The 15,977-nt window shown below is 41.9% G+C and overlaps 1 protein-coding gene across 2 annotated transcripts in view; it reads right to left on the bottom strand.

The window, feature by feature from the left end:
* Positions 1–15,977, bottom strand: part of NEDD9 (neural precursor cell expressed, developmentally down-regulated 9) — a 108,070-nt gene that overhangs the window by 15,670 nt on the left and 76,423 nt on the right. For both annotated transcript variants that reach the window (XM_019494868.2, XM_006277465.4), the window contains exon 2: positions 9,160–9,603. In XM_019494868.2, the coding sequence (XP_019350413.2) occupies positions 9,160–9,603 (444 nt within the window). The remainder of the gene's footprint in view (positions 1–9,159; positions 9,604–15,977) is intronic.

Genomic DNA, 15,977 nt, shown 5'->3' with positions numbered 1-15,977 from the left:
AAAACTCCTGCATACCCCTTCCCACCTCTCTCTGGTTAGACAGCCATTCAGCAGACGCACTTAAACCTTATGCACTATGATTTTTCCTAGTGACATCACTTTGCAGTGTTTGAATTTAAAGTCCTGTTGTAAATCTTTGTAGGGCCTTAGGGTTTTCATTTGTAAGCTTTTTTTTTTTTTTAAAAGAGTAAGGATTTGTCTTCCTATGTGGCTGAAAAGTGCCTAGCACAGTGGAACCTGCCTAGCACAGTGGAACCTAATCATAACAGAGGCCTCTCTGATACCATAATCCAAATAATTAAAAGGGATGTTGGGTTTTTTGCCTTTTTGAGCTAGTACTGTATTAACAAGCTTGACGCATGCTTTGGGTTGTGAGCCTGCGAATTTATAAAGCGGAAATTATGATACTTGCTTTAACTAACCAAGAGAAGAGTGAAGGAAGGAAATTGTGTCTTGACCTTTATTCAAACCAGGAAACACTGAAGATTCAGGTAGTTCTGTTAACTGCAAGTTGTAAAGTCTTGGCTGGCTAAGGAAACCTTTTTTCTTTAACTGGGCATCATGGCACGTTTCAAGTTTATTGAACTATTTTTCAACTATATATATTTCTCTATTTAAAATTGATTTAGTTTAATCTGTGAAGTTATTTATGTGACCAGCTTCTGATCTAGCCTAAATCAACTGAATGCTATTGACTAAAGTGGAGCAGCAGTCATCTATATCAGATGATGAGCTGGGCCAGATTCTTTGCACACTCTAGTTATTGTTGATGCTGTTCAGCTGTTTGCAATTCTGATGCACGCAGAGAGATGCAAAACTTTCCTGCAGGCATTGCAGAATAAGCATTAAAAGAGGAAAAGGATAAAGTGAATGCTGCATTTTTACTGAAAAACTTTTACGACCTGGTCCTTACAGGGCCTGATTCTGCTTCCACCATTATCTGCTGTAGGGACTTCAGCCAATGAAGTCACTAGTCAGACTCGCACTCATTTTAGCAGCAGCAAGGTTGGCTGGGGAAGGGGGCTGTTTCCTGGTCTTCGATAAAATTCAGTCCTGCCTATCGAACTGACAAGGAGAGTCAGAACAATATTTCTAAGTATCAAGGGTTTTTTTTTTCTAAGGGAGGAGAGTAATGACTGTAATGCATCATTGTACTAAGAATCCAGTATTTAATGTGTGTGGGTGGGGGTGAATTTCTTAGGAAAGGATACTTGTCTAAACTCTTTTCAACAGCTTTATTGTCCCCACCTCCGTGAAAGTTATTCATTTCAGATACTTGGTGACCTCATGTCAGACATTCTGGAGTGCCCAAAATGAATAAATTGTGGGGGAGTGGATCAGACAGGGGGAGCAGGGAGCCTATTGTACAATTCTTTGGGATCATTCTCTCCAGGGAAAATGCACTTTTGTGCTCAAAAGCAGTTCCTTTTGTTTGAGTTTCATTTGGAGCTGAAATTTTAGCTAATAATGCGAGTCAGTGCTAGTGTTATGATGACTGGTCCAAAATATTTTAAACCGGGCATTTTTAATACATAAAGACTGCCTGGACTAAGGACGGACAAAATGTTGGTGATGATGTAACAATCCCCTTTCAAAAAAGGGAGGCAAAGCCTTAGCTGGGAGCATGCATCTTCTGTGTTGTGAATTTTTATTTCTGGTTCAGAGAAACCAGAGATTTCTGTTGTATTTGCATTTCTGTTGGTTGAGGGGAACAGTTAAATCTCACCCAAACTCAGTGTTTGATTAATCTATTTGAACACTTAAGAAAACATTCTTAGTGTGTTTTAATAGCTGAACATTTACCTATAAATTTGGGTTTTAAAAGGCAAAGCTTGATTCTGCAGTCAGATTTATGTGGGTAGACTGTCATGCCCAGTAGGAGTCCAAGAGTATGGACTAGACTGCATGATTGGGGTCTTTTTATGCTACCAGGAAGGGGAAGGGAGGAGTGTGTCTTGTGTTTTTATAAACAGGATTGATTTAACCCCCCCACCCCACCCCCCCAGAAAAACCCTCTTCCTGCCTAGGGAGAGATTGGGAATAGTGTTGAGCTCATTTATTTACTCAGTCTAATAAAAACACAAGCTTTGTCTTAAAATATATCTTTATAGATCACATCAGTGACTAACTACTGCTTACTTTGACTTGTGGGTAAGGGTTTCTTCACTAAGTGGTTTTTGAAGAGACCACAAAGTCTAGATGAACTGCTAATAATTGGCCAGGCTTCATTTATAGGAATGCCTGTTGCACTGCTCATTTCATATGGAAAGTTACAGTAGCACACACACATGCATCAAAAGGTTGCATGCTGTATTTATTTAAGAACAGTCTGCATTAAATTGGAGGGACTCATTCTTTCAGTGCATTGTGTGAAATTGCCGATTGTTGAGGCTCATGTTTCAATTCCTGCTGCCCTCCGCAATTTTGCTGTATGTTTAACATTTTAACATTGAAGCAATATTTTGTTACAAAGGTTACAAATCCCCAAAGCTGAATTTGTGACATGAAAATGAGAGACACAGGGACTATAAGTTGCTTGGGTCTCTGAAATAAACCCCATCACAGGAAACTGTGGTATTTCAGACTGAGGGAAAATGAGGACATGTTTTTATGTCTTTTGAATGCAAATAGGTTTTGCAAGCAAACTACAAATAGTGCAAATGTTTTCTTTCCTTTGATGTGAAAATGTCTCTGGCATAACAAATGCTGCTTTTGCTTGGCTCAGAGTATAACCCCTCAAGAGTTATACGGAGAATGGAGCTAATAAGCAACCTAAAAGATCATGATAATGGAGAGGGAGAAAATTTCTTGAACAGCTGTCATGTGCTTGTTCATTTCTTCCCAAATAAGACAGTACTTGTTGCTTAATTGGGAGGAGGAATGTCAAAACATGGCTGAACTGGCTTGTTCTACTGATGTCTGTGCCAAAGCTGTCAGGGTGGTGCTGGATCTGGGGCACTGTTTCTGCTTTTTCATAGACTCTACCAATAGCAATGGTTAGATAATAAGTACAAGACAATCGGGGAGTAAGCAAGGGCAAGGGCCTATTTCTGCATTCCTTGCTTATCCCCAACTCCACCAGTGGCAAGAGAATTTTGAAAAGGTTGCGGGTTACAGCAGGGTGGAGTGGTGAATCTCTTTTTTGAAGGCTTGCCCACACTTGGAAATTTATCAGAATATCTATCCCTTAACGTTTATCTCAGTATAACTCCCTGTGCAGATGCTCTAAGTTTGGAAAAGGAACGTTGCTTTTCCAGTTCAGTGTTACCTGCTTTAGAAACTTTAGGAATGTTGAAATACCAGAGCATTTCCTGAAATGAACAGTTCTGAAAAAAATTCATTTAGAAAACGTTGAAGCATCTGGAGTTTAGTTGGCACTGGGCACATCTACACATTCATTAATTTGCCTTTGCTACTGTGCATTAAGTTTAGTACCTCTAATAAGAGGTACTAGATAAAGGCATAGTAGCAAAGGTGAACATTTATTTTTGTGACGCTTAATGTGCAGTGGACTAATTCTACTGCACATTAGCACGTTTTTTCCCATGATGCATGAATGTGCAGTAGAACAGTTCACTGCCCATTAAGTCTTTGCATTTTCCTAAATCCTCATGGTGCCCTATGGGAGCTGTAATTTAGATCTAGATGCCTCCATTTTCCACAGTGCACTAGGGTATCCTCCCCACAACTGTGCTGCTGTGTTACATTTTGTGTCGACTTTCCTGACAGAGAATTTTGCTGAAATATATCAATTCCCACAGGAAAAAAGCTATTATTTGAAACCTCATTTTTTCCACATGGCTATACTGGCTCTGGTTCTGAAGCTAGAACTAGCTTGGGTATCACTACATGGTTCTGCTTTACACTTAGTAAAGTCCAACACAAAAGCTGGCACATTCATAATAACTACCTTGGGATATCTGCCCAGTACTGCATGGTGTGATGTAGGCATACTCAGGGGGAACAAAAATTATGTTAAATTATAGACACGTTTTCTTTATTGATGTTTTTAGCCATTAATTTAGTGCTCAGAGCTATCACTAAACTGGGGAAATCAATGTGTACTGTACATGTAAAATAACACTTTGCAGTTTCATAGCACCATTCAGCTGAGGGATCTCAAAACAATTTGCATAGCAACAAATTTTAGCTTCACAACCTTGTATTTGTATTTCACAACTTGTATTGGCAGGTTGGCAGATAAAGTAACCAATACAAAGTAGTTACCTAAGATGACACGGTAGTCTCCGGCTGGGGACAAAACCCCAGTTTCCTGAATGCCAGACTTGTCAGTTAACTAGAAGGCCTCACCTTCCCCCTTGAGAGCAGGAAAACAGAATTAGGAGAGGAAAATATTCCTAAGAGAAGGGTTTTATTTTTTAATATTCTTTGGATACTGTTCACATTAACAAGCACAGTTATTGGATGTGAGGAACCAAAAGAGGACCAGGAAAGTTACTGTAAACCTTTGGTTTTCAATCTGTACTCCGTGGACCCCTGGGGGTCTGCAGACTATGTCTAAAGGGTCTGTGGAAGATGTCTAGGATCAATTCAAATATGTGAATACCCACACTTAAAATCCAAAGTTGTCTACACCTCCATTTGAAATTTCTAAAGGGGTTTACAAATCATAAAAGGCTGAAAACCACTGCTTTAAGTCATCCATCATTATTTCAGGATATTTAAGATAATTTTTTTTAAAGGGATGCTTTTCATTTGATAAAAGAAGCTGACACCACTGTGTTCTAAATAATGTTGTATTCCAAAATCAGTGCCTCACCATAATTACCTGCTTTGTCATTCCTTTCTGACTTGCTTTGCCTTTTCCTGCTAACTAGGCACCTTACCTAAGCAAGTCTTTATCTGCTTGTGACATCTGTCTTTAATAGTAAATCAGCAGCGGGAATAAGTCCTGCCTCACAGGAGCTCCTAAGCTGTTCCTTGTGTGCAGGCTAGACCCCATGTTGGCCCAGAGAAAATAGACCCATGCATGCAAAAAGGGTCCAAATATAAATGGTGCTGATGCTGCTTCACAGGTTCCTTTGAAACTGTGGCCTCCTCTGCTACCCTGGGAAGTGAGAGGGTTTGCACATATGAAAACTGCACAGTAATATACTTCTTCTAGATCAGAGTACTTTTCAGCTAGTATTGCCAAAACTCACCTGCACACTTATAAGCAGAGTCTCTGCTAATGAAAGCAGGCCCAGCAGCTCACTGAACCTATTGGAGGCAGGTGTTGGAAGTCTGGGAAAAGGGATCCCTCATTCTAGAAGTCAAAGCAAAGAGCCCCAGAGCACATGTTTGGGACTTCAAGCTCTCTTTTTAATACATAAATATTGGCTTACTGATCCATTGACAACAGGGATTTGGAATAAAAGACTGCTTCTTTCAGTCAAACAAAGCAAGTGCAGAAATTGTTCCCTTTTTAATTGGGTTTTAGGTTCCCTTTCTTTTATGAAGCCAATGAGGTTTTGTGGCTACAGTGTGTTCTATTACTGCAGAAGTAGAACAAATACACTGCAAAATAATGAAGATTTGGGAGGAAAAAAAGTCTTCTTTATTTACTTTTTGTCTCTGTTCCACCCTAGGATTTCTGATGGCACTATGGGTCATGGTTTATAAAGTATCTTTTTGTTTACAACCAGAAAGGAAAACTCCAGGAACTAGAAACATGTAATGCTTGCTGTCTGCATTTAATTGGAGAAGGCCACTCAAACTGGGTTTGTACTTGTCATGTCGATTCTGTGGCTGGCAGGACTGGGCTTTTGTGTCACAGAGTAATCTCTTCGTCAGTAGCAGGTCTGTAACTATTACCCTGGCTTTCAGCAAGCACCTGGGGAGGAACTTAATTTGTCTTCATAGCAGTACATAAACAGGTCTGCCTTAAGAAGAAGGCAAGTGGAGTCATTCCTTCCAGCTGGTGCTAAGCAGTTTGTAAGTCAGCCAAATAAATGGTTTTTATATTCTACAAAAAATTTCTCATATCCAGAAAAATACATACCCTAGGCAGAGTCTTCCTATGCCTGAAGAAGGGCGTTTGCACCCAAAAGCTTGCAGAGAATAGTTTTCCCAATTATTTAGTTGGTCTAATAAAAGATATCACATCTACCCAAAGAACCTTTCCTGCCTATACCTTGGCTTTCTGAAGTCCAAGTCTAGGCAAGAATTTAGAGGAAACAGGTATTTTAGTGCTTCTGCTTTTGCATCACAATGAGGATTTTGCATTTAGGCCTAAAAGTTTGTCCTTAACTCATTACTATACTTGGAGATTTACATGCATTTATTTTGTAACCAGAATGCCCTATTGCTTCCAACGGGAGCTTTGTGCGAGGCCTGATAACACAGTATGGTTCCAGTTGGCTTGTGTATGGTCAGATGAAAGGCTGTTGATATACAACACAATTCTTATGCAGCAATTTATCCCAGATTTTAGCCAGTAGCAAACTTAGTGTGTAGTGAATAGTATCTCCACTGTGAAGCCAGATCTCCCAAGAAGGCAGCCTGCAGTGGGTGCTGTTACCATTCCTGGCCACTAAGTGGTGGCAGGAATCAGTTTTAATTGAACAAAGGGCTACCCGAGGATGAAATGGACCTGGGGAGCAGACACTCAACTCCTACCATGTAGCAACTTAATTACTTAGTAAAGTTGTTGCATATTTTTCAAGAGGTAGCTTCCTCCTCCCCCAAGACTTAAGGGATTTACAACATAGTAGGGATGTGTCTTATGTCTGCTCCACTTTTCCAGTGGTGTGCATAAGAAGTGCAGGAAGGCACTTGCGACTGCACGGTAACTTTTGTGTTTTACCCTGACAAAGGGTGTTTCTGCCTGAAAGGTTACAAAGAACTTTTTTCTAACTATTTATTTGGTCTAATAAAGGATATCACATCTGCCCAAAGAACCTTGCATGCTTTATACAAAGCGCTAAAAGTTACAACTCAATTGAACATAACAGCTGTTCAGCATTTGGTCAGGGGGGCTCAGAGCCTCCTTGCACTGTCTGAGGCCAGGTGGCAGGAGGTGCTGTCGCACTCCTCCCAGCATGCTCTGCTGGCTCCGGGGGCTTCCAGAGACTGCTGAGAACAGCTGAAGAGGCTAGCCATAGCCAAGCAGCCTGCCTGCCTGCAGCCACTGTGGCTGGCCCTGCCCCTGGGCTTAGTTAGTGGCAGCCTCTCATCCCAGCCACACCTCCTCCCTCCAGCTAGCCGAGCCACAGCCTGACTGGGGGGCATGAAGAGGGGGCCATGTCTCTCCTTGCAGTGCCCCTGGGACTGGGAGAGCTGGTAGCCCAGCTGGGTGCACTGTGTAGGGAGGGGCTGTCTCCCCCCTGCTTGTTCCATTGGGACTGGAAGAGCGATCAGATTGTCCAAGCATGTCACGGGGGAGAGGGATCTCTCCCCTGTGCTCGCTCAGTAGGTGCCGGAAGAGCAAGCAGGCAGGAGAGACTCCCTCCAGCCTGCAGTGTGCCCAGCCAGGCTGCTCACTTCCCCAGGCCTGGAGGCACTGCAGGAAGAAACGCCATACCCTCTTCTTTCCTCCTGGTGAGGCTGTGGTGCTCAGCTGGCCGGAGGGAGGAGGTGGGGCTGAGATGAGAGGCTGTGACTGGCAGCCTGGGCGCAGGTCCGGCCTGCACTCAGGCAGGAAGAGGAGACGAGCGCTACCTGCCTGAGGCTAGAGTGCAGCCCTGCACAAGGGTGTATGGGATATGGGCAGAATTGCCCGAAAGTAACCCTCGCTGTGAATGTGTACATAGGTTCTACCCTAGAGTCCCGTCATCTGATAGCTCATCAGACAAGGGTGACATTTTTGTGTAGTCAGCCATTTTAAAAGCTCTCTGCAACTGTGAACATTTGTAACAATATGGCTGTAGAGTGCTTTTGGGGGCCTCATCACGTGAAAAATGTAACTTCTGTACACACCCTATATAGTAAACATTTTGTACACCTGCATCCTAAGATGAGTTACTCATCAATTATGTCCCCTGCATATACTATTGATTGAGGCTTCTTTCAGCCATGTATGAGGCTGTTTAATTATACTGCTCCAGGTTGGCCTCTCTGAATAAAGTTTTGTTAAATCTTATCCCTGGTGGGGAGACAAGTAGGGGTGTAGAAGAGGGAGAAATAATGTGGACTTTCCCATTAAAAAAGACAGCACAGCTGCTTCAGTGACAATGATATTTCCATTGTGAAGCAAGCCGATAGATAAAATTGCCATCTGAAAACTACCTGTAGAGCCGCTATGCAAAAGGATGACTTTCTCGCAAAGAGACTAAACCAAAAAAACCCACAAGCCAACCTCTTGACAGTATGACTTGAAATGATTTTACAATTCCTCTTTTCTTATTGCTTATTACCAATGAAAACAAGATTATAATACAAAACCAAGTCTTGGAAAGATTTTTCCAAAGACCTGAAATGGAAAGGCTGAATCTACAAAAAGACTCTGACTGTATTGCCAACATAAACTGTGGGATGAAAGTTTAAACCATGGCACCTTCCAGCCAGGCACTTCCTGCCTTCATCTCCCTGTCTGCTCCAGGTCAATGCACATCACTGAACCATAGTTGTAAAGAATATCATAAGCGTTAGAGGTAGAGGACTTACCGACAGCAGTACTTTTAATCTCTGCCACATCCTTTGGAGTAGAAAGAACTTTAAACTGCTCTTTTCCTACCCAGCTTTGAAAGGTAACTGCCTTGCATCATGCAGTAGGCATAAAACTGTTCTGAATGATAAATGACAGTTTGACTCAGGCTTTATATTAAAGTATACCTTCTTTTCAGCATTATCTAACTTCCTGCTCTCCAGAGTAGAGGCATTCTGCATCTATTGTCACTTTTTTTTTTTCAATTTAAAATCCCATCTGGATCTCTCCAGCAAGACTGTATGTAATTTTATTTACTTAAATAAGTTAACTAGAGGTTTGCCTAAAGAAAAATGCTTTGGACTGTCTTGAGGTCTTTTCGACAGCTTCCAGGCACACACAAAGGGAGGGAATGGATGTAGCTAAACCTTCCACAGGGATGAGAGAATGCAACTGTTATTCATACCAGTGAAAATTCAGAATGTTGCACTTGCTTGTAAGTTTTTAAATCTTCAGGCTCAGTGTGTTTTCTTATTATTTAATATTCCACTGTTGTGCTGTGTAAACGCGCCTACCTTGTGCATATGTGAACCATTCATGCTGCCCAAACTTCTCTGCACAGATGGTGGTACTTGGTAAATATCTTGTCCCAGTAGACCATGACCAGTAGGTATCTGGTAGATTCCTTGATTCATATAGGAAGGCGGCACCTGGTAGACTGGGTCCCGAGCTGAAGCATATGGGGCTGGAACTTGATAGACTTTTTGTTGACTGAAAGTTTGATGCGCGGATCCTGAATTGGACATGTCATGGCTAGATGGATTTTCCTGTACTGGGCCGATCAACAGTCTTACGCGGTTACCTGGAACAATGCCTTGTCGGCCATGTAAGGAGCAGAGCCACCATCCTTCCAGCCCTTCAGTGTTCTGTTCAATCACTGTCAATATGTCTCCCTTGCGGAAAGCCAATTCCTCTGCGCACTCTGGGACATTGTCATACAAGGCTCTTGCCATAAGATTCTACCAGGGAACAAGACATTGAACACAAATTAGAATTTCAACTTAGAACTTCAACAGAATTTTGTTCAGGCTGTTTCCAGCTTCCTTTGAGGGATAGGAATTGATTTTGAATATACATGTGCATGCATGCACATGTGCACACACTCATTTTTTTGTTCATCACACAACAAGGAATTTCTTTCCTAAAAACAAAAACAAGCAGTGCTATAGAGAGGTCTCCCAAGAACACCAGCTACCTGAGAGAGAGAGAGAGTACCAGGACACTGATAACAAGTTTTCATGTAGTTGGTTAGCCTGAACACAAAAGGAGCCAGGAGCTGCAGAGTTAGACTCAGCTCTGCGACTTATTCCTCCTGTTAATTGGAGGATGTCACTTCACCTCCTTGCCTCAGTTTTGTTATCTGTAGAATAAAGATGACAGTACTTACCTACTATAAACAGGTGGTGTGAGAATCAGTTAGGTCAGTGGTTCTCAACCTTTTTTGTGCCATGACCCATTTGTAAACACTGATGGCCAGTCCCGACCCAGTGCCCTTCACTCCCAACCTGCTGCCCCCAGCCCTCAGTCTGTGGGGTAGGGGTGGTATAGGGCATGGGGGGCCCCAAGCAGGCTGGAACTCTGCCAGCCTGCAAGGGAAAAGCCACGGTTTCCCACGCTTTTCTCCTTTAAAGGAGAATCCATGTTTAAAGTATTGTTCACAACCCTTTCATGTAGTCTTGTGACCCATGGGTTGAGAAACGCTGAGCTAGGTAATGTTTGAATAGATGACTAGGACTGTAAAGGATATAATTATAAATTAAACTGTCAGAATATAACCAAAGGAACCAGGCTTCTCTTGTGGTTCTTATCTAGATTTCCCTTTTCTTATTCTTTCTATAATCTTCCTTGACCATGAAACATTGAGTGGCACTGTCTCAGGCAGGTAAAATGTCCCCTGTATGATATCTCTCTGGTACAGGCATGCGCTCTCTGTGCAAGGAATACTTCTAACAAATGTATCATTTCATCATTATTTAAATATTGTTATTAGCAAAATATCTGAAGGCTCCAGTTAGAAATATGGCCTCAGTGTGCTAGGTGTTGTCCAATCATATGCTGTCTTGTTCCTATCCTAAATAACCAGGAGTATGCTACTTGAATGTGTTTGTACATGTAAGAGTTTGTCGATGCTGCAGTCACTGCCACCACCGAGACTTGTGTAGAGCTTCCTGAGCTAGCTAGCTTGTGCACACTTAGTAATGTAGCTGTAGTAGCATAGAGATCAGCATGGGTCAGTCCCCCAAGATCTTGGAGAAGTTTTTCAACCCATGCTGAACTCCATGCTACCACGGCTGAGCTGCTAAAATTATCCCAGCTTAGCTAGCTTAAAGCTAGTTCAGGTATGTCTTCTGAAAATATGCTTTCTCCGTATGCAGACCAAACATACTTTCCTCCTGTCCCTCCCTGTTTCTATATGCATGATTGTCTGGCACATTCAGTACTGAGTGATTGGCCAAACTAGATATTCAATGAAAAGTAGGCAGGCAATATATGCTGACATTCTTGGAACCCTCACAAAGGCCTTGAACATTGCATTTCTTGGCACTGGTGATATTTCCAAATGTGTTGGCAACCACTGTTCCACGCCTGCCTGCTTCTCAATGAAGGCAGTCAACAGAAACAGTTAAAAAGTAATTGTAAGCACTTGAAAAAATATAATGGGTACTGTATCTGAAGTGCTCTAGCTAAAATATTTGGATGCAGCACACATGAAAGAAACAACACTAATCTATTGGAAGAGGGGATGTGGCTTGCTTCAGCTGGCTTGTAGATTTACCTTTGCTTCCTTTAAAGGCACAGTGTCAAATGCTTTTTACTGGAAGTGTTTTACTCCCTCCCAAGACCTTTCAAAATTCAAAACAAGATTTTTCTTCCCAGTTGTTCAGTCTTTTCTGGTAGGCAAATGCCCTCACACTTTTCTTCCCTGTACTTTTAAGAGTGTGCTTTGTCAAATTTGCATACCAAAAGATGGATAGGCCTTTCACAACACACACAAGATTAAAGCAGGACTGGTTTAAATTTTTTTAATGGAGGAACCTGCTCTCAAAACTTAGGCTAACTCTGGCTTCATTTGTCTTTTATTGCTATTATCAGTTAACAGGAAACAGGCTTTGATCTTGCCCTGGATAGACAGAACAGTCATTTTTTAACCATGTTGCAAATTAAAAGAACTGCATTTCTTGTTTTAGTTCCTCCCTAGTATAGGTATATTCTTTTCATTTGTCAGCAGCATGCAGATATTTCAATGAAGTTACACTAGGGATGAATTTGGTCCTTGTCTTTACATCACTGTCATTTTATCCTGTAGCACAGCTAATAAAACACGTGTGTCCCATCAAACATGTTACGTCACAACCCTCTAAATCTGTTGTTTTTCTTTTAAATTAGTCCCTAAGAAGTTTAGAAGGGAAAAGGGACTCCAGCTTGTTCAGTCCAATGAATTTATCTGTTATCCACCTACATGCATTTCTTATGTACCTGTCACTGTGGTACTTAGATACCAAGTCTAGTCAGCTGTGGCTGTTGAACAGAGCACCTTTGAAGGTGGAGTTTTCCAAGTGGGGGGAAGACTGCAGAGGGGCCATCAACATTTTAATAAATAAATCAAGAGTAAATTACTAACCTAAATGTATACGTATATGTGTAAATAAAGATTAAAGGTTTTGAGAGACCTTGACAATTTGGGCTTGTTCTGCATGTTTCTGTATCACAGACATTTGGACCTCTAGAAGTCCATGATGCAGCAGCATGCTGAAAAAAACCTTGAGCTGTGTTGGAATTGGAGCAAATAAAAATTCCCCTGCAAAAACCTTTTGGTTGCTTATTAGCGTGGTCCCAGTGACCTTCTTACCATCTGGTTGGCAGCACGTTAAAGTGTTCAGGATCTGCTTCAAGTGCTGCTTCACTTTTGGCTCCTTGTCAGTGTCAACTGAGGCAGGTGAGTTAACCTAACTGGCTTTCCATTATTTCATAGCAATCTTGCCAAATGCACGTGGAGATTTAGCATTTTAGAAACAGCTTTCAGCAGCCCTGTCAGTGTCAAGGACTGATACGAGGGCAGATACGACTCGGAGGGGATTGTGTAGCTACAGGCAAATGGATACTGTTATGTTTTTGATGCCTTTATACAATGCCTGCTTATAACTAGGAGGACTCTGAATACAATAAGCTCCTTAATTGATCCGCTGCTTCCAGAAGTACTATACACACAGAGCAAATGTTCCTTATGTTGAATATTCCATATTTTTGGGGTATTGGTCATAACCATGTTGGTCTAAGGACATAGGCAGACGAGATTCTTGTCACATTTACCCAAACAACCTTGTCTGAATATTCTACGTGGACTTATTCTTCCCCAGCCAGTATTCTCTGTATTTTGGTGTGGGCAGGGAAAGCTAAGGTATGCTGCAAAAACAGGTGCTACATGCTGCATCCCCAGGTGCCAAGCTGGCAGCCATCCTATTTCCACACAGCAGGTGGTAGATCAGGTACAATCTGTCCAAGACTCAAGCCTATGGATCTGAAGACTGTTAAGATATTGTAAGTACCACAGCCTTTCCTTCCCTGTAGGCCTTCCTCAGGACCTCATTTACTCATTGAGCAGAAGAGGTTATTCTGGATTTCATTAGATTTACTCTTTGAGGCAAGACTTGATCAATTTAATTGTCTGTTGAGCACTATGCTAAATAAGGCTTGAAATGTGAAGACAAAGCAATAGGTATTCTCTGCTTTGGTCATAGCACTCAGTAGTAGAGCTGATGGGAAAGTTGTTGGGCTTATTTTAGCAAGGAGAGAATTTAAAGTCCCTTTATATTCCTAATGCAATAAGCAATAACCTATCTATAAGGGGCTAGAACCTGCAGTACCCATGCTTGATATGGCTGGTCTACCAGGAGGTAGTGGTACAGGAATTATCTGTGGGGAAAATGAGAATTGTGTTTTGAGGATTCTAAGCTAGAGTACCTACATTTTGGTCGGCTGAGGAAGGCTAGTGTGTTTCATAAAATGGACCAGATTTCAGTCACTCCCTTCTTTAACCATACTACAGATCCCATCTTCCCTGTGGTTCCAGGCTGAAGGCATCTAGACCAAGAAAGAGACCTCTTCAGGCTGTAAGTTCTTAATACATTTACAAGTAGCTGTGGTCCCCCTGTAGCACACTGGCAGTGCTCTGAATCCTCCCTGTACCATGACAGTGTAACAGCGCTTAACTAACAAGTGCTCCTGGCCTTTACAGTAAATTGCTGGCTGTACTGTGCAGCTCTACCATACATTGTATTATTTGCATAAGGCACTAGCTATCTATTGATAATACTTTGAGACCCCAGCCAAGATAAGGGGCCCCTTGTGCTAAGGTTCGGTACAAGTGTAACAAAGATGACCCCTGCAAGCACTGCTTTCCCTAAGGTTTTTGGGGAAAAATGCAGAAGTTCTGTCTAGTCATCAACTGCTCAAATTGTGGGCACTGGAGTGGAGGAGAAGGCTATTTTCAATGGCTGTTGTCTAGAAATTCAGTTAGAGCATGTGCTGTAGGAGAAGTGATTTGGTAAAGCATGCTGATGCCAGGCCATTAGGAGTCCTACTTGAAAGAATTAACATGTAAACAGATAATTTCTGTACACATGCAGATAAAACAGTCATCCCAAACAATGTACACTTTTTCATCAACTCCACTGGGCTGGCTATTGCGTGCAGATGGCTGACACTCGTCTCCCAAAGCAAGTTCTCTTCTCTCAATTTATTCATGGTAAGAGGACCCGTGGAGGACAGAAAAAGCACTACAAAGACACCCTGAAAGCATACCTTAAGCAGGGTGGCATCAACCCTATAAATTGGGAAGTCCTGGCTGGTAACAGGTTTCAATGGCGCTGCACCATATGTCAAGCTACAGCCTGAAGAGAACCAGATGAAAAGAAGAGTCTTGCTCAGGAAGCCAAGAAATGGCAGAAGAGAAAGGAAAGCATACAACATCCTAGCCAATAGTTGTGCCCCCTCCAAGGCACCACTTGCCACATCTATGGAAAAACTTGCAGAGCACGAATTGGACTCCTCAGCCACCTTAAAACTCACCAGTAATTCTGCCCTGACATCCTCCTCGTATCGAGGGATAGCCAATGGCATACGGAGATGCAATAATTCTTTGGTCAGGTATTTTGCCCATCACCAATGACTTCAGGATCCCTAAATTCAATACAACCTCAGATATTCTGAGTTTATGGACTTGTCATTAGCATTTTTTAAAGAGGCCTCAGGCAAGCAGCTGTGATTGCTTTAAGACACTTAATACAGTAGCACCTCAAACTGCAAACCTTGGATTTTACTATTGTAAAGACAGGGAAGACAGACCGAGAGCAAGAGCTGCCATGTGGTAAGATCAGTGAAATGTTTTATTATTTACCAAACTTTAAGTGAGGAACAAGACCATGAGACCATTTGTTCCCCCAGATGGCAATGGGCTGTTGAGCCAGGCTTTAAAGATATTTAGGCATAACTAGGTAGACAAATTTCTAGTGGGTATTGTTGAAAGTGTTGAAAGGGACTTTCTTCCTACTGAAATTAGGGAATTGGGCACCTGGAAGAATGGCTGTTTTTTCTTTGGTTTATTTTTCCTTCAGTGTGGGGAGTTGAAAGGATGCTCTGATACTTGTGATTCAAACAGAGGCATTGCTGATGGGGCTGTAGCAGCTGGAGAGAGAGAGATGGCAAGAGGCAAGGAGAGAAGGGTCCATTCTCTCCATTAGAGTAAACACAGCAAGTGACATGGGTAACAAGACTGTGTGAGGTGTAAAAAGTGGGGAAGCAAACACAGAAGCAAACAGTAGGGAAAATTAAATGATAGGTTATGGGATTAAATCCAACAGGCTTTTTTTTTTTTTTAAAGGCTCACTGATATGGTGCTGGCATTGCAGTGCAGGGCCATCAGTTCAACTCCTTGCTAAGCTATGCTCCCACAGGAATGACTGAATGAGAAAAAGCTTTAACTAGCCACGAATCTCCCACTTCTAGAAGGGAAATGGTACAAAAACGTTCTAGAGCACGTACGCCTACGTACATTGACCCACACACGGTGATTAATTCTTCCTTTTTTCTTAGTACAATACCAAGGAAATTACCTCTGTTTGTAAGCAAAAAAGGGTGTAACTCCTCCTGCATACTAACAAACGATTTGTTTCAAACTTCAAACATCCCTTTTGCTATATTTAGACACTTGCAGGAAAAGGAAGAAGAAACAAAGGAGTGTGACGTAAGTGTCTACACACAAACCAGTGACTTTTTAATAATTATGCACAGATTCCCCTATTTCTTGCTTTATTTTTATTTCTGTCACCCTCAT

The sequence above is a fragment of the Alligator mississippiensis genome, chromosome 3 (genome assembly GCF_030867095.1).
Source record: "Alligator mississippiensis isolate rAllMis1 chromosome 3, rAllMis1, whole genome shotgun sequence".
NCBI classification, from domain to species: domain Eukaryota; kingdom Metazoa; phylum Chordata; order Crocodylia; family Alligatoridae; genus Alligator; species Alligator mississippiensis.
The sequence above is the reverse complement of the archived record's forward strand: the minus strand, read 5'-3'. Positions and strand labels throughout refer to the sequence as shown.